The 19,652-nt window shown below is 41.5% G+C and overlaps 1 protein-coding gene across 1 annotated transcript in view; it reads left to right on the forward strand.

Annotated features, from left to right (window-relative positions):
* NOL (NYC1-like protein) overlaps window positions 1-18,775 on the forward strand; it is a 78,797-nt gene extending 60,022 nt beyond the window's left edge. Inside the window, exons 12-13 of the mRNA XM_010268382.3 lie at window positions 18,245-18,355; window positions 18,492-18,775. Coding sequence (XP_010266684.1) covers window positions 18,245-18,355; window positions 18,492-18,539 — 159 coding nt within the window. The 3' untranslated portion in view covers window positions 18,540-18,775. The remainder of the gene's footprint in view (window positions 1-18,244; window positions 18,356-18,491) is intronic.
* The last annotated feature ends 877 nt before the right edge of the window (window positions 18,776-19,652 follow it).

A 19,652-nucleotide genomic window follows, 5' to 3' on the forward strand; every position in this document is an offset into this window, starting at 1 on the left:
CACACAAAACCTCCAGGATCCATCCATCTTTTTAACCAATAACACGGGAGAAGAGAATGGGCTGGTGCTCGGCTGTGTGTGTTTCTTCTCCATCAACTCCTTCACAATTTTTTTCTATTTCTGTCTTTTGGTAGTAGGGGTAACGGTAGGGGCGTACATTAGTGGGTGTTGCCCCTGGTAGTAAGGGTATACGGTGGTCTTGTGCTCAGGCAAGGGGTAGATGATCAGGTTCCCCAAACACATCCATATAATGGTTCAGAAGGTCTTGCAAGTGGGCCACATCCTGATTGTTGAGTTGCTGATTTGGGTCTAGGCTGAGAGTTGGGCCTAGGGATTCATGACCCATATGCATGAGTGCCGGACACCCCTTCCCGTGGCTCAGCTTTAAGAGGGTTAGGGCATCACCAGATTTAAGGGTCGGGGGTCCCAAGCCTTATAGATGGTAGGGAGTTCCCCCTATCTCAAAATCCATGGTCATTTGGACCCAGTTACTCCTTACTGAGCCTAATTGGCACAACCACTGAACACCTAACACAACATCTTCCCCACTAAACTCTAGGGGGTGGAGGTCCACGGTAAATTGATGGCCCTGAATGAACAACTTCTCATTTCTACAAATATCATCACATACTATTTTGTTTCCGTCCGCAACATGAACAGGAAAGGAAGGATAATAATGGACAGCCATACCTAGTTGATGGGCTAGAATCCGAGCCACAAAGTTGAGGGTGCTGTCGCTGTCTATTAGAACAGTCAACGGATTCCCCCAAAGTTGTCCTGTAACCTTCATAACCCCTGTAGATGCCTGTTTCGACTGCTGCTACAGTAGTCCGAACAGGAAGAGGAGAAGAAGAAGAAGAAGAAGAAGAAGAGGAAGAGAAGAAGAAGGGTCTGTCGAAAATCTGATGGTTTTCCCATCCAGTCGACCCCCTTAATCTATATTAGATTCTAATCATGTTTACAAAGACAGAAATGCCCTTACTTAAGTGTGGGGCAGAGTAACTCTAATAACACAGCCACATAAGCAAGTTACTTAATAAACAGAAGAAGACTAAACTACCCCTATTCGGCACATCTTAACACTCCCCCTCAAGCTGGAGAATATATGTCATATAATCCCAGCTTGTTACATAGATAGTTCACTTTCCCTGAGCTTAGAGCTTTTGTAAACAAATCTGCCCACTGGTCATTGGAGCCCACATGTTCTGTATTTATCTCTCCGGCAAGAACCTTCTCTCTCACAAAGTGGCAATCAACCTCTATGTGCTTTGTTCTCTCATGAAAGACAGGATTGGAAGAGATATGGAGTGCAGCTTGGTTGTCACAGTACAATTTCATAGGTTTATCCATGTGAAACCCAATTTCTTGTAGAAGATTCCTCAGCCACACTAATTCACAGGTAGTGTGAGCCATGGCCCTATATTCGGCTTCAGCACTGCTTCTGGCTACAACCGTCTGCTTTTTACTCTTCCATGTCACAAGGTTTCCTCCCAGAAATGTGCAATAGCCTGTAGTAGATCTTCTGTCACTCACTGAGCCTGCCCAGTCTGCATTTGTATACCCAACTACTTCAAGTTTTCCTCCTGGTTTATACAATAGCCCACGGCCTGGAGCTCCTTTCAGATACCTCACAATTCTAAGGACTGCATCCCAGTGAGGTATATGAGGGTTCTGCATGAATTGGCTCACCACACTGACTGCAAAGGAGATGTCGGGTCTCGTGATAGTCAGATAGTTCAGCTTTCCCACTAGTCGTCTATACCTTCCAGGATCTTCAAATACTTCTCCTGTATCACTGCTCAACTTAACATTTGGTTCCATAGGGGTCTCAGCCGGTTTTGCACCTAATAGTCCTGTTTCTTCCAATAGATCAAGGACATATTTCCTTTGACACAGATTCACACCTTGTTTTGACTTGGCAACCTCTATTCCCAAGAAATACTTTAATGTTCCAAGGTCCTTTGTTTGAAAATGATTTTGCAGAAATGCCTTTAGTTTGCCAATCCCCAATTTATCACTACCAATGATGACAATATCATCCACATAGACCACTAATAAAATCTTCCCAGCTTCTGAGTCATAGTTGAACACTGAGTGATCAACTTGGCATTGCTTCATTCCAAAACTCTTCACCACTTCACTGAACTTCCCAAACCAAGCACGTGGAGATTGTTTCAACCCATAAATTGCTTTCTTCAGCTTGCACACCTTACCACCCTCCCCCTGAGCAACAAACCCAGGTGGTTGCTCCATATATACTTCCTCCACTAGATCACCATGGAGGAAGGCATTCTTTATGTCAAGTTGAAGGAGAGGCCAATCATACATAACTGCCAAAGAAGCTAGGACACGAACGGAACCAATTTTAGCCACCGGAGAGAATGTCTCCATGTAGTCCACACCATACAACTGTGAGTAACCTTTAGCAACAAGTCTGGCCTTCAGACGCTCCACACTACCATCTGGCAAGTATTTCACAGTATACACCCATTTACAGCCCACAGCATGCTTCCCAAGTGGGAGAGTAGTGAGTTCCCACGTTTGAGTATGTTGAAGAGCAGAAAGTTCCTCCTCCATTGCCCGCCGCCATCCAGGTGAACTAAGAGCTTCTTGAACATTGTTAGGTATGAAAATAGAAGACAAAAGTGAAACAAACTGGCGATGTGAGGTAGAAAGACGAGATAATGAAACAAAATTGGAAAGGGGATGGAGTGTAGAACTACGTTTACCTTTCCGTAAGGCAATGGGTAGGTCAAGATCTGAAGGTTCAGCAATAGGAGCCATGAGAGGATCCGCAGACGAGGTAGAAGTAGGAGGAGGGGCCGGTGTCGTTCGACGTGTATACACTTGTCGGATCGGTGATCGTTCAGTGGTGACCTGCACTGGATGAGGAGATGAGTCTACTCCAACAACAGCCTCTAGAACTGAATCACTGACAGGAAGAGGAAGAGGAGGTAAGGATGAGGACAAGGGTGCTTCAGGACGGGAGAAGAAGGGAACAAACTCAAAAAAGGTGACATCAGGGCAGACATAGCACTTTCGGGCAATGGGATTATAACACTTGTACCCTTTTTTGAGTCCGAGAGTAGCCAAGGAAGACACATTTAATTGAGCGTGCATCTAGCTTGTCTATTCCAGGACTCAGATTATGAACAAAGCACACACAACCAAAGACACGAGGAGTTAATGGAAACGGAGATAAAGTGGGAAACAAGATGGAGAAGGGGGACCAACCATGAAGAATAAAAGAGGGTATCCGATTAATGAGAAAACATGCAGTGAGTACAGCATCACTCCAAAACCGTTTAGGAACATTCATGTGGTGAAGCATAGACCGAGCAATTTCAAGAAGATGACGATTCTTCCGTTCAGCCACCCCATTTTGTTGAGGGGTGAAAGCACATGATGTCTGATGAATAATGCCATGCTGTTCTAAATACTGTTGAAATGCAGTAAGAAAATATTCACGACCATTATCTGAACGGAGAACTTTGATTGGAACACCAAATTGTGTACGTATTTCAGCATGAAATTTTTGAAAAATGGAAAATAATTCACTTCTTTCTTTCATTAAGTAAATCCATGTCATTCTTGAACAATCATCAATAAAGGAGACAAAATAGTTGTACCCATTGTAAGACTCAATTTTGATTGGACCCCAAACATCTGAATGAACCAAAGAAAAAGGACTCAACATGCGACTCTCAACTCTTGGACTAAAGGACACACGACGGTGTTTACCAAACTGACATGACTCACATTGTAAAATTGACAACTGATGCAATGATGGAACCAACATCTTGAGAACCTTGAGAGATGGATGTCCCAGTCGGCAATGCCATTGTAGAGGAGTAAGGGAGGTCTGAAGTGCAATTGAAGATCCACCGCCGTCAAGGTAATACAATCCACCAGCTTCATGCCCCCCACCAATCTTCTTCCCCGTCTTGAGATCCTGAAAAACACAAGTGGAAGGAAAGAAGGTAACAGAACAGTTAAGAGCTTTGGTTATTTTACTAACAGACATAAGATTGAATGGAAACTTAGGTACATATAAAACAGATGATAAGGGGACAGAAACCAAGTCAACATTACCAACACCACAAATGGGAGATGAGGACCCATTGGCAAGTGTAACAGTTTGTGATGTGGAGGTTTCAGAAAGAGAAGAGAACACACCTGGAGTCCCGGTCATATGATCTGAGGCTCCAAAGTCAATAATCCAGGAAGGAGTTTTAGATGACATGCAAGCAATACCTGATTGGGCATATGTGGTAGTGGTATGCTGTGAAGTAGTTTGAAGGAACCGTTCATACTCATCACGCGGAACACTCACCATCTCCCTCCTAGAAGTAGATGTAGATGTGGGAGGTGTTCGGTCTGCCAGTTTACTGTCACTAATAGCAACCTCGCCTGCTACAGCATGATTAGCCCATTTAGAGGGAGGGCCATGTAGGTATAACAGAAATTCACTGTGTGTCCATCCCTACCACAATGAGTACATTTCCTTGTAGAGTTATTTTTTTCTCTACCACGGCCTCCCCTTGAATCACGGCCACCCCGACCAATCATGGAATTGCCACGGCCCCCTCTGGAATGACCTCCTCCTCTTGTACTATGTCCACCACCTCTAGCTGTCACAAGTGCTGATCTATCATACTATGTGGGGTTCTCTGTCTGGCCCAAAGAAATTCTACGAAGTCTTGAGAATACTTCCTCAAGTGTAGGAAGAGTAGAGCCCCCCAATATTTGAGCTCTAACTGGTTTATATTCTGACTTCAGCCCCACTAAAAATCTTGTAACATCAAGTTGCTCCTTTTGCTATTGCTGAACTTGAATATCTAGAGTAAGGGGATGATAGACATTGAGTTCATTCCTTATATTCTTCATACAGGCATAGTACTCTTCTAGTGTTTTGGTTCCTTGTTGTAGATCAAAGTACTCCTGATACAGCTGATATACTCTTGTTGTGTTGTCTTGTCCAGAATATAGCTTCTTAGCATGCTCCCATATATCCTTAGCCGTATCAAGGAACATGAAGTTGGCACTGATTTTGGGTTCCATACTATTCCACAGCCAAGTCATGATTTGAGCATCTTCTTGTTCCCAATCATCAAACCCTGGAGAGTCAACCGGTGGCTTCTCATCTCTTACATGCTTTACTTTCTTCTTTGCTTTGAGAAAAACTTCCACTGATTTAGCCCATGGAACATAGTTCTCTCCATTTAGCTTAATAGAGGTCATTTGTACCCCTAGGTAGTCGGAGGAAATTACTACACTAGGTTTCTGATCATTGTAGCCATCTCCTATTGTTGCCATTGTACTCTTTCACAGTTGTCTCTAACTTTACTTCTCAGCTACAAGCTGATTGATGTTGTTCACAGTTTGATATTTCAGCACCTATTGCAGTCTCTAAACACCACAGTGGAAGCACACACTTGTTCTTATTCACACTACTGCTGACTTCACACACTTACGTCCCACATAAGCATCAGTTTACCATTCACTAATCACAAGTAGAGGCCCTCTTACAACCACTCAAGCACCACAACACAGCCAAATCTGCTGCACCCAGTTCAGACTTGTTTAACACACTTAAGAGGGCATTACACAACCACAAGGAGTTCGGCAAGGTCACTGCATTCTACCTTACACCACTCAGCCACTTACAGCAGCCCTAACACCATTCAACAACTTACAACAGCCCTACACCATTCGGCTACTGCACACACAGCCCTTCCTAGGGCAACAATGAACCTAGTTCTCTAGGTTCTACTCAATACTAACAGCTTCTTGTAGGGTTTCTACCCAGAAATATAAGTGACACTAGAAGAAGAGAGAACCGACCTTCCTTTGAGAATATCAATCACTCATTCACTGCTGAAGTCACTTTCCTTGTTGAAGAGGGTTATGCACAGCAGAGAGACAAGCTGTAATGTTTCTGACCTAGGGCGAACCAGTCCTCTCCATCGACTGACCAGAAACGAAGGTGAAGAGTCACGAACAATGCTGAGGTGCTTTACCAACTGACTTAGATCAGGAACCTTGCTCTGATACCATGTTTCGACTGCTGCTACAGTAGTCCGAACAGGAAGAGGAGAAGAAGAAGAAGAAGAAGAAGAAGAAGAAGAAGAAGAAGAAGAAGAGGAAGAGAAGAAGAAGGGTCTGTCGAAAATCTGATGGTTTTCCCATCCAGTTGACCCCCTTAATCTATATTAGATTCTAATCATGTTTACAAAGACAGAAATGCCCTTACTTAAGTGTGGGGCAGAGTAACTCTAATAACACAGCCACATAAGCAAGTTACTTAATAAACAGAAGAAGACTAAACTACCCCTATTCGGCACATCTTAACAATGCCGAACCATTTAATGCATTGAGAGAGATCTCCGGTTCTGTTTCAGGAATCACAGGCTCATCTTCACCAGGGGCGGGAACCTCCATTTCTCCTTCTGAATCTTCCGTTTGCAAGAGGAACACCTACTGGGCTTTGCATCTATGGCCTGGTCCAAATTTTTCCTCACAATTATAACACAAACTCTTCTCCTATTGCCTGCATTTCAGCCCAGGACAGGCACCGAAAAGGCATTTTGGGCCGTTGGGAGGTGGCTGTGTCTAGCCCGTTATTGGGCAGGGGAAAAAGCTCATCTGACTTGGGGGGCGGAGGCTTAAGAATTGGTCCAGTGGCTCGATTTACTCTCCTGGGCCGATCCAGGCGTTCTTCCTGAAGACGGGCTAACCCGACCACTACCAATAAGGTCGAAGGTCTCCACACTTTAACTTCCACCCTGATGTCTTCTTTGAGCCCTCCGACGAAGCTCCCAACCAGTGCCTTCTCTGTCCAGCTGTCAACAGGGTCGCGAGCCTCTCAAATTCGACCTGGTACTCCCAAACCGTTCCCATCTGTTTCAGCTTCGAAAGAACCTCATCGCAGTCATCGTAGGCTGCCGGTCCGAAGCATACACAGAGAGCATCGGTGAAGTCTTGCCATGAGATTTGTGGGCGTGACCTCTGGAACCACTTGAACCAAAGGATGGCGTCACCGTCGAGATGGAAGGAGGCGACAGTCACCCGCTGATGACCAGGGGTTTCATGATACTCGAAGTATTGTTCTGCCTTGAAAATCCATGGAATGGGATCTCCTCCAAAAAACGCTGAAAAGTCAAGCTTAGCATATCTTCCCCCGTAGATTCTCGGACGTCTTCCTCCGCTGCTGCTGGACTCCTCCAATTCATTATCCCTGCTCGCCGCCACCGACTTCTCCCATTGCTGGGAAGCTACCACGGACAGCACCTCCTCCAACTCCTTTAGTTCCTCTGTCACCCGGTGCATGTCGATTTCCAGACGATCCATCCAATTGTCTACAAAGGCTGATTGTGTGTTAGGCATGGTGAACGAAGAGGCTCTGATACCAGATGATAGGTCACTGCCTATCTCAGGGTTCCTTTGAGGGGAACTGTCCTCCAGAGAGAGAGAGAGAGAGAGAGAGAGAGAGAGAGTGAGTGAGTGAGAGAGAGAGTGAACTCAGTATTCTTCTTATTTTCGATTGATAGAAGGCACATCTTATACAAGTAGTAGCTGGCCGTTACACTGCAGAATAACCAACTCGGTTATGATAATAGAATTAGTTGAGATTCCATCGAGTGTGGCCTAGAGCTGCTCTGGTACTGGGCAGGGTTTCCTCTTCCGTGTATACACCATTGTGATTGGTGGTCGTGGTCCATTGGCATAGCGGGCTGGACTTGGGTCAGCCTCTGGGTTCTCACCAATTACCGTAATCCCTGTTGTATGTTTGACGTGGTACATATTCTTTATTTCTTTGTTTTCTTCTTCTTTAGGGTGGGGGTCAATTCATTCTTTAGCATCCCTGATTTCTTGTGTTCTCTCTAGTACCAACTGGTTAGGTGACATGGTATCAGAGCAAGTCATGGATATCAGCTTAAATCTCAGGTTATTGTTCCAGTTTGAAGGGTATTCACTAGGCCTTCAACATCTATCTTCAAGCCCTTGGAGGTCATTTGAAGGCTGTTTCAATCAGCACAAAGTAGCACAGTTTTCTTGGAATAATCACCTAACAGGTTGGTGAATCTCTTTTTTTTTTCTCAATCGGCTATTTCTTTCCTCTTGCGATCCTAAATTTGGTGTCGCCCTAGGGTCTTCTTGCTCCTCAGTGACTTAGTTGAGATTCTAGATTGGTTCTAGAGGGTTTTGATCCCTTTTCTTAGTTCGACAGTCCCGAAACCCTACTGGTTTAGACTATCAACACTAAGTATCAGTTGGTTGTAGTTGGTTTGATATATTTTTTTTTCCGGAGGATTTCAATTTCTTTCTATGGTGGAACATATCTATGGCTTCTTGAACTGAAGTTGATTGATTTTATTACTTTTTTGGACTTGATTTCTCTATACTATTTCTCTATATTATCATTTTGGCCTTGCTGTCAAGAGTCCTTTTGAGAAATCCCCTTGTGTGGGTGTTGTGATACTGATTTCAGTATTTGGACTGTTTCTTTATCAAGTTGAGTGATTAACAACCTTGAAAAATCAATTTCAGTGCTGCCATTTTGTTCTCTGGACTGTATCTCTTATTTGGAATGGCTGAAAAGATTGATATTATTCCAATGAAATTTGATTGAACCAACTACAGCATGGGGAAGTTCCATTTTGATTTCTTTGTTGAAGAAAAAGGGCTTGAAGGCTATTTGAATGGGACAATTACTAAACCTGATGAGAAGAATGTGTTCAATTGTATCTCACACTGTTGTACCCATGAGAAGAATGTGAATAGCCTATGAGATATACCTAATTGAAGAAGGTTTACTATTAGTCCAATTTATCAAGAAAATATTGATCTGTCAGACTCCTCAGAGTCCATTGACTTCAGAACTGCAATCTTTGGAGATTAATCCGTAGTGGCTGACATCAGATGGTTGAAGGAATGCAAGGATGGGAAATTTACAGTCAATGTACTGATCAGAAATCTAGTGGAAGCCAATTCAATTCGGGGAGTGTGGGGGAAACCAGTGCCCCCCAAGGGTGGAAGCCTTTGCCTGGATAATAAACAATATGGTCATATTATTCCAGATTGCCCTGCTTGACCATCAAAGGGTACTACAAAAAAGAATCAGCCACAAGCATATCAAGTTAGTGAGGGATAAATGATTGATGCCTCTACTTCCAAAGGTGAATCTTCTACTTCTATGAATGAGGAAAAGATACGACAGTTGGCTTATCTACATTTTCTGTTATTGGCTTATCTAGTGAGTTCTTGGTTACTGCACTTCTCCCTCTCAGTGTTTGGATAATTGATTTTGTGGCTACCAGTCATGTGATTGGAGCCTACCCTAAACCTTCAAGTAAATTTTCTGAGACCCCACCATAAACACATTGTTATTGTCATTGGTAAGAAACTAAATATCATTGGGAGTAATGATTTATGCCTTAAGCTCTCACCCTCGACTTCCTTTTTCATTACCAAAATCTTCTTTGTTTCCAATCTTACTACTAACCTTGTTTCAGTTGCTTAACTGGTTGATGAAGGTCACATTCTAACTTTTACTTCTAAAGGTTGTTTGATTCAGGACCAATACACTAGGAAGGTGAAAGGGAAAGGGCATATGTTGGGCCGCTTGTTTGCCCTGGAGTTTGAGAAATCTCAAATAGTAGAATCAAAGAAATAATGTTTGGAATTTATGGCATATACGTTTGGGTCACTCCAACTTTGAAAGTTTTTGTTTGACTTCGGTTTCATTAGAAATAAAATTCCTTTTTCTACAAACTTTTGATACATCTTGTGTTATTTGTTGTTTGAGTAAAAGTTGTACTTTGCCATTTTCTTACACATCTAAACTGCTACCTCTCCTTTTGAAATTATACATAGTGATGTATGGACTTCATTTGCTATGTCACTCTTGGCAATAAATCCGATTGAAATATGAGGAAGTAGAGAAGAGAAGGAAAGAAGAGAGAAGAGAAGAAGAAAGAAAGGAAGAAGAAAAGGTTTGGAGTAATGGAACAGTTCTGGCGGCGCCAGCTTCTATTATATTATATAGGGCGGCAGAAATAAGAAGGGAAAAGACTCTTGTGCCCCTGTTGTAAGTGAGTACAATAACAGAAAATAAAAAAAGGCTTTAACTAGCCAAACAGACCCTAACACAAATAACTAAATTATTTCAACACTCCCCCTCAAGTTGGAGCATAGATGTCAATCATGCCCAACTTGTCACACAAATCATTGTGCCGCACATGATGAAGACCTTTGGTGAAGAAATCTGCAAGTTGTTCTTCTGAGCTGACATATGGAGTACACACTTCTCCATTTACAAGTTTCTCTCTAATAAAATGCTTGTCCACTTCAATGTGTTTCGTCCTATCATGTAGGATTCGATTAGCAGCAATAGTGATGGTAGCTTTATTGTCACAGTAGAGTGGCATAGGGTTGCTCACTACAAAACCCAGTTCACCTAACAGATTTCTTATCCACATGATTTCAGCAACCCCATGAGACGTCACTCTATGTTCTGCTTCAGCACTAGATCTAGCCACCACACTTTGTTTTTTACTTCTCCATGTGATCAGGTTTCCTTGTACAAAGGCACAATACCCACTGGTAGACTTTCGGTCATCAACTGCTCCTGCCCAATCAGCATCAGTATATACTTCCACCTTTAAGTGTCCATGTTTCTGGAACAACAAACCAGCTCTGGGAAACTTCTTGAGGTATCTAAGGATCCTCTCTACAGTTTCAAAGTGAGTTGTCCTACAATTGTGCATGAACTGACTAAGAACACCCACTGCATAAGCAATATCAGGCCTGGTCATAGACAAATACAAGAGTCTCCCTACGAGTCTCTGGAACTTCTTCACATCTTTCAAAAACTCTCCCTGACTATCTCCCAGCTGATGATTAAATTCAATTGGTGAGTCAATTGGTTTTACCCCCAACTTGCCTGTATCTTCTAGTAGATCTAGTACATATTTCCGTTGGGAAATAAAGATGCCCTTGTAAGAGAGGGCAACTTCAATTCCAAGGAAATAACGTAAGGGGCCTAGATCTTTCACCTCAAATTGAGTGGCTAAGAATTTTTTTAGTCTCCGTATTTCAACCTCCCAATCTCCTATGATCACTATGTCATCCACATACACAATTAGAGTTGCAATTTTCTCTTCATCTTTTTTCACAAATAGAGTGTGATCTGATTGGCATTGTTTGAACCTCATCTGTTGAACTGCTAAGTGGAACTTACTAAACCAAGCCCAAGGTGATTGTTTCAACCCATATAAAGATTTTTTTTAACCTGCACACTTTTTGTTCACTGCCTTTGGCACAAAAACCTGGAGGTTAGGTCATGTACACTTCCTCTTCTAAGTCACCATTCAAGAAAGAATTTTTTATGTCCAATTGGTGAAGTTCCCAATCAAGATTTGCTGCCAATGAAAGAAGAATCCTGATAGAGTTCATCTTGGCTACTGGAGCAAAAGTCTCTGCATAGTCCACTCCATATACCTGTGTAAAACCTCTTGCTACCAGTCTAGCCTTGTACCTTTCAACAGTTCCATCAGCCTTGTGTTTCACTGTGAACACCCACTTGCAACCCACTGGTTCATTCCCTTCAGGAAGATCCACCAACTCCCAAGTGCCATTTTTGTGTAATGCATCAATTTCTTCCTGCATTGCATCTGTCCATTCAGGTTTAGATAAAGCTTCTGCCACATTCTTAGGAACGGGGACACTGTCCACAGAAGAGAGGAATGCACGGAATGAAGGTGAAATGTGATCATAGGACACAAAATTAGAGATAGGATGATTAGTGGTAAAAGATCTAACACCCTTTCTCTTAGTAATAGGAACATCAAGATCATTGATGACAGGGGAATCAACATTGAGAGGAACAGGCATATCAATAGAAGCAAGTGTACCTGGCTGATGAGAAGGATCTACCTCTGGCGAATCCGATGATGCTGGTTGCATAGTGTCAGGTTCCACGGCTCTTGAACTCTGCTGGCTTTTATGGCGACGATGAAAGACATGGAATGGAGGAGGATAGGGTAAAGGAGGTAGTTGAGTTTGAGCTGCTTGTTTCTCCTCAACCCTACTCTCCCCCTGAGGAGAAACCAGGAAGAAAGGTTGATTCTCAAAGAAGGATACATCAATGGAGACATAGTACTTGCGAGAGGTAGGATCATAGCAACGATACCCCTTTTGAGATAAAGGGTAAACAAGGAAAACACAAGGAATAGCCCGAGGATCAAGCTTACCTCGAGTAGGGGGCAAGTTATGGACAAAGCAACGACACCCAAAAACACACATCGGAAGGGTGGACAACGGAGCTATAGGAAACAGAAGCTGATGTGGGGCCTTATACTCTAGTAACCGAGATGGCATACGGTTGATGATGTATGTAGCACACAAAACTGCATCCATCCAAAAACGTTTTGGCACATTCATATGAATTAATAAGCCACGAGCTACTTCGAGAAGGTGATGGTTCTTTCGTTCAGCAATACCGTTTTGTTGGGGTGTCCTAGCACAAGAGCTTCATTGAAGTGACCCACTCGAAGCAAAAAACTCCGTGAGATCACTATGGAAGTATTCCTTTGCATTGTCCGACTGGAAGATATGGATTTCAGTTTGGAACTGAGTGAACACCATGCGTTGAAAGTCTTTCACAATTTTTGGCACTTCATCTCTAGATCGCATAGGGTAAACCCAAGTGTATCTAGAGTAATCATCAATCAAGGTAATGAAGTACTTATATCCAGCCTCAGTAGGTAGAGTAACAGGGCCCCAAACATCAGAATAAACAATATGAAATGGAAATTCAGATCTTTTATTTCTCAAAGGAAAAAAACTTCTACAATGTTTACTCAATTGACATGTCTGACACTGTAACTGGCTCACTGACAAGGACTCAAATAACTTTGGGAACATAACTTTTAATGACTCAAAAGAAAGATGACTAAGATGACTGTGCCATAAATAAGCTTGACTCTCACTGGACAAACTCATGGACTCTGTAGCCACAAGACCAGCATTATTCTCCAACACATAGAGACCATCCACCATGCTTCCTCTTACCAATCGTCTTCCTCGAGGCCAAATCCTGAAACAAACATGAAGACGAAAAGAAAGTGACTGAACAGTTCAATGAGTGAGTTATACTACTAATGGACAGCAAATTTATAGGTAATTTCGGAACATGCAGTACATTAGAAAGGGTAAGGCCGAGTGGGAGAGGTATGGTACCTTGGCCAGTTATGGTAGAGAAAGAACCATCAGCTAGTCTCACCTTATCTCTTCAAGAGAGAAGGTTATATGTCTGAAATAAATTTGACTTACCGGTCATGTGGTTTGAGGCTCCGGAGTCAATAACCCAAGGAGAATCAGTGGTATGAGATGACACATGGAAGGTAGTGGCAGCGTTACCCGATGTAGACACGAAAGAGGTAGAGGGAGTAGGACCAGAATCCATCTGGCAGAGAGACCTACCATACAATTCCAAATGGTCACGAAAGGAATTGATAATTTCTTCCTTAGGGTCACAACTGGAATGCCTCTCCTAAGTTACCAATGGACCAGTCTCTGGAGATGCCATATTAGCTAAGTTATACTTTTTCTGATTCTGCTGACTTGGTTTCTTGCCTTGATCAGGTGTTGACTTCTTACCCAAATCCTGTGCCCATTTAGGTTTTCCATGGAGATCCCAACATGTATCTCTGGTTTGTCTTGTCTTTTGGTAGTAAGTGCACCAAAGTTTACTCTTATCATCTGTTCTCTTCTGAGAGTCACCTTTCTTAAAAGCACCTCCGACATTTGTATCTAAATTTCCCCAAACAGCTAGGGCAACTGACTCCCCCTCTACACAATTCATCACACTTCTTCTACTCTCTTCTGACTGCACTAAGGCATACACTTCCTGAACTGATGGCAAGTCTTTACTACCCAAGATCTGCACCTTGATGGACTCATATGAAAGATTCAGCCCTAGGAGGAAGGCAAAGACCCGTTGCTGAGATACAAGTGACTTATACGCCTTTGCATCTTTATCACACTTCCAATTCACATTCTGATAGTGATCAAGTTCTTTCCATATCGATGTCAAATCAGAATAGTACATCGAGAGACTCCTCTCCCCCTGCTTGCAAGTAGAGGATTCAGCTTGCAATTGGTATATCTTGGCATAGTGTCTCTACTCTGAATAGGTGGACTTTGCTTGTTCCCATATCTCACAAGCAGTTTCAGCCCACATAAAAGTCTTCCTTACCTATGGCAGCATGGAAACCAAGAACCATGACATCACCATACTATTCTCTTGGTTCCACCTATCATATTCAGAACTTCCGTTCTTCGGTTCCTTCACTCTCCCATTGATGTATCCTATTTTCCCACTAGCAGTGATATAGAGTTTTATTCCCCTAGACCACTCAAGGTAGTTCAGACCATCAAAGGGAATAACAGCCATGGGGAAATTCATATCCATTCCCCCACTCACTCCATAGTGGCTCCCTGAAATCTCTGAAGTAGCAGAATTCTCAGATGGCATGGTAAACACAGTTTTTTTTATCTAAACTCTCAACTTAGGATCCCTCCTTATATCGACAAAAGCTCCACACACAACAATTCAGTTCTGGACTTAATCTGAGCACAAAAAACAGCACCAATTTCCAAAGAAGAACTATGACGAGACTGATTTGCAGATCTACAAGAACAGTCCCAGCCTACTGGTTTTCCAGTAAGTTCCACCACAGCATTAATCAATAAGAGAGATCCCACCACACATGAAATCAGACTAATGAGCAGAGAAAACAGGTCATTTATGACCTACAGTCACCTTTTCACAGGTACAGGATCACACGATCCAACAAATAAAAGAGGTATAACCCTTACAAAAGTCTGCCGACATTCAGTGGTTTGGATTCATTTGTTCTCCATTTGGTACACGACCAAGGAAAGAAATAAAAGAAGAAAAAAAACTTTAGGGTTGTACCAGTTGCAGATCTGATTTGATCAGCCTAGATTCAATCCTCTGTTCCGCCCAGATTCAGCAACTTGAAGAGAAAACTTGGTCGCCCAGATTCAGTAGCCTTGTTCTAATACCATCTTGGCAATAAATCCGATTGAAATATGAGGAAGTAGAGAAGAGAAGGGAAGAAGAGAGAAGAGAAGAAGAAAGAAAGGAAGAAGAAAAGGTTTGGAGCAATGGAACAGTTCTGGTGGCACCAGCTTCTATTATATTATATAGGGCGGCAGAAATAAGAAGGGAAAAGACTCTTGTGCCCCTGCTGTAAGTGAGTACAATAACAGAAAATAAAAAAAAAGGCTTTAACTAGCCAAACATACCCTAACACAAATAACTAAATTATTTCAACAGTCACAATTGGGATACAAGTATTTTGTGTTGTTCCTTGATGATTATACCAAGTACACTTGGATCTACTTTCTCAAACACAAGTCAAAAGTTTTTCCAACCTTTCTACTGTTTCGTGCTATAATTCAAGTTTGGTTTCAATCAAGTTTATGGATCCTTCACTCAGATTCAGGGGGAGAATACTGTGATGGAGATTTTCTAGCCTATTTGAAGAATCATGGAATACAAGTTCAACGAAGTTGTCCAGACACTCCTCAAAATTTGTCTAATCTTCATGTTTATGGATGCTTATGTTTTGTGCATCTTCCTTCTCGTGAGCATTCTAAACTTTCTGCTCAATCTATTATGTGAGCCTTTGTGGGGTATTAATCCTAACCACAAAGGATTGACAACTTGTGGGGTCTCTTATCTATCTCACTATGACTCGTCCTAACATTTCTCATGTGGTTTAGGTCGTTAGTTAATTTGTTTTTGCCCCTCGCCAACCCCATTTGAATGTTGTCACTGGATTATTTGCTATGTTCGTGGCACTTTATCACAAGGACTATTCTTCACTTCATTATCTCCTATCCAATTGAGGGCCTATGTTGGTGCAGATTGGGCAGGCTGCCTCGACACTCAGCATTTCAGAGGTATGTCTTCATGGGTGATTCCCTCATCTCATGGAAATGCAAGAAACAACAAACTGTGTCCAAGTCATCTACAAAGGTATAGGGAAATGTCATCTGTGTGCAACGAGTTTGTTTGGCTTCGATCACTATTTGAGGATCTTGGTCTTCCTCCCTCTACACCTATCCCTCTATATGCAGACAACACTAGTGCTATAAGATTGCTTCTAACCCTGCCTTTCATAAGAGGCTGAAGCATATTCAGGTGGATTACCACTTTATTAGAAACTTTTCTTGCTGGTTCTATTTCTCTCCCTCATGTCACCTTAGATATGCAAATTGCCAACATTTTTTATGTTGTACTATATTACCGTAGTCCTTCTTCTTTGGGGTGGGGGTTGACTCATTCTTTAGACACCCCTGATTTAGGGTGCACTACCGCAGTCCTTGTTTTATTCTTCACATGCTACATATCTTCTTCTTCTTCTTCTATGGGGTGGGGGTTGATTCATTCTCTAGACACCCCTGATTTCTTGTGTTCTCTCTAGTACGAACTGGTTAGGTGACAATAGAGGGTGCACTAGTATTCTTTACTGCTAGAAGAAAACCAGCAACTATTCTCTAGATTTTCCCTAGAGATCCTACTTTGTGAGATTTTGAAGCAAGGTAACTCATTAACCTTGTCTTCTATCTACCAGCCTCTACATTAGGTAGGCCTGTTATGGCTAACTAAACTATTTAATAACATAATGAAAACAAAAAAGATGCCAAATGAAGGGAGAAATGACACTATGGTGGTTATTGTTAAAAAAGTAGATGATATAAAAGTTCTAGTAATCATCATGGGATTTAACTCATGAGTTACATTATCAAACTTTGGAAGAGAGTAACTGAGAAAGTGAGAAGAGGTTACAACATGAAACAAGTATACTAGAAAGCAATTTGGTTTCATGTCATGGAGATGAACCATGGAAACTATCTTCTTGTTGATAGAAAGTTCAAAGAGGAGAGATCTCATATGGTATTTCTTAGAGAGGTAATATGGTGGATTTTGGAAAAGAAAAGAGTACCAAATAGGTATGTTGACCTATGTAAGGACAGGTAATAGGGATCAATAACCAATGTTAGAACGCCTATGGAAGACACAGGACAGTTTCCAGTCATGATGGGACTTCACCAAGGCCGATTTGCACTAATCATAGGTTATGACTGTATCCACTCTACCCTTCAGAAAGCTAGGAGCCTAGGACCAGTACTGGGCAATGACCTTTTTCTGGTCATGGATGAATTGACCGAACAAATTTTAGAGGAGGTCCTATCGTGTATGTTATTTGCTGATGACAGTATTAATTGATCAAACTAAAGAAGGATTAGTTACAAAATTGGATCTATGGACATATACCTTAGAAACAAGAGAATTTAAAATAAGGACTAAAAAGAATATATGCAATATAAATTTAATAATAATAGGAGTGGAAATCAAGGTGCACTTAGTATTGGAGACCCAGGGATATCTCAATTTGGCCTCTTCTATTAATTTGGTTCGATAATCCATTACAACAAAGTGTCACAATGCATGTTATACCTCAATGTTAAAAAAAACTTTGCCTTGCTCATCAATAGACCTGTTCATGGACTGGGCTCGGGCTGAGCTTTTGCCAAATTTCAAATGGGCCCAGCCTGAAGCCCATGTTCCTTGTATTTTCACAATATGCACCTAATTTTCTGTTGGAGACCCTATCTAGAACGACCACAACCAAAATTTCTAACCTGATATTCATGATGTTATAATACAATATATGATGATTGGGAACACATTTTTGTTTATAGTTGTAATAGACTGCCTAGAGGATGGACCTTGACGCAATGGTTGGGTTGCTCCATTGCAACCTGGGTGACCAGAGTTCAAATCTTGGAAACAGCCTCTCTGTATGTGCCAGGGGTAAGGCTGTGTACATCTGTCCCTCCCCAAACCCTGCATTGGCAGGAGCCTCATGCATTGGGCTGCCTTTCTTTTTTATATTAGACTGCCTACATGAATAAAATAAATGCGTGGAAGATATAGATTTTATTCTAGTTGTGAGGATTCTTCCTGCGTGGGGCTTTATTATCATGGCTTTTCATGCATCAAAACTATTGTATGTTCAGTACTTGAATCAAAGATGCAAATATACACAATTATTGAATGTTAATGGGGAGACTCAAACTAATGAACACGCATGTAATTATAACCAAGTGTATGACGTTCTGTTTTTAATTGTTCTTCATATAGGTAGCTGAATATCTTGTTCCAAGCATCAGATCCATCCCAACCAATGGATCCATGAAGCCCACTTACATTCGTTTCCTGACTGGGTTTAAAGCCTACTCCCAGATATTTTCAGTTAAGTTGTTTTCAACTACATGTTTTCGGTATTTTTCTTTCCTTGAATAAATTTACCAAGCTTTATCCTTTTTCTTCTGAATGTACTGGAAACTTATATTTTTCTTCTTCATTCATTTTTCTTGTTTGTGCCCAGAGACTTGCTTTTGGCGCAAGAAGAAACAGATACCTACTTGAAGATTAAAAGGAATCAAATAGCATTTCTTTGTTAGGTTTTTCTTTTAATTTATTTATAGATATTACTCAAATTTTTGTATGATTTATTCATTTTCTTGTCAATTAATTGGTGTCCATTCATAATTGTTTCTTTTGCTAATTAGCATTGGCCAGTCTGTAAATATATTCACAGTTCTTTATTTATTCCTATATTTTTGGCTTGCAATACATAAAGGGAGAAATTGCAGGGTGGTTTTCAGCGAACTTATGTGGAATATTGGTAAGATTTCATATGTTTCTTCCATGAAATATGATAGACCCAGGCTTCTTTTACTGTACATGATTGATCAAAGCCCTGATATGTTATATCTTTTCTCTTGGTATTTGATTTTTTTTTTAATCAAAACGATATAATATTACAAGAGAGCACTAATGTCTTACTTATAAGCTTCCCCCAAACTAAATTAAATTTCTGCTATGAGGGGAAGGGATGTTCGTACAAAACAAGTTTTCCTTTGTAGACGAGTAGCTACAGATACCTGATCTGCTATGGCATTGTCTTAACATGGCACGTACAAAAATATGCAAAATTGAAAATTTTAACTTATGGATAATATATGCTCAAAAGCGCCTGTCCAAATTCAAAATACATGTACCTATATAGTTTATAATTCATATATTTTAGGATTTATTTGAATTTCTTAATATAATCTTAATTTTTCCACTATACTCATGCATATCCAAAGTCATGGTTTTCAAAACCGGACCGGACCGGAAAAATTGGGAACCAGTCATCTGACCGGTTCTATTTTCCCCCAAAACCGTTGATTTTGGTCAGCAAACTGCTGAACCGGCCGGTTAACTGCTCGAACTATTCGAACGGTTTTGACTGTTTTCCATTTTTTTTTTTTGTCAGAATGGGCCGGCCATTTGGGTGGAACGACCGGACCGTTCGAACCAGTAACCGGACCCCTGACCAGTTCGGTCACCGGTTCATTTTTAAAAACCATGTCCAAGTGTATCCAAATATGTCTCTTAAAGTGGTTCCCTATTCAACTCTTCGCATTTCCAATATCGTGGACTCCTGATCGATGCATTATTATTAATACAGGTGTTCGATATCTCTGTGTTCTATGTATTT

The sequence above is a fragment of the Nelumbo nucifera genome, chromosome 2 (genome assembly GCF_055504915.1).
Source record: "Nelumbo nucifera cultivar China Antique chromosome 2, China Antique-T2T, whole genome shotgun sequence".
NCBI classification, from domain to species: Eukaryota; Viridiplantae; Streptophyta; class Magnoliopsida; order Proteales; family Nelumbonaceae; genus Nelumbo; species Nelumbo nucifera.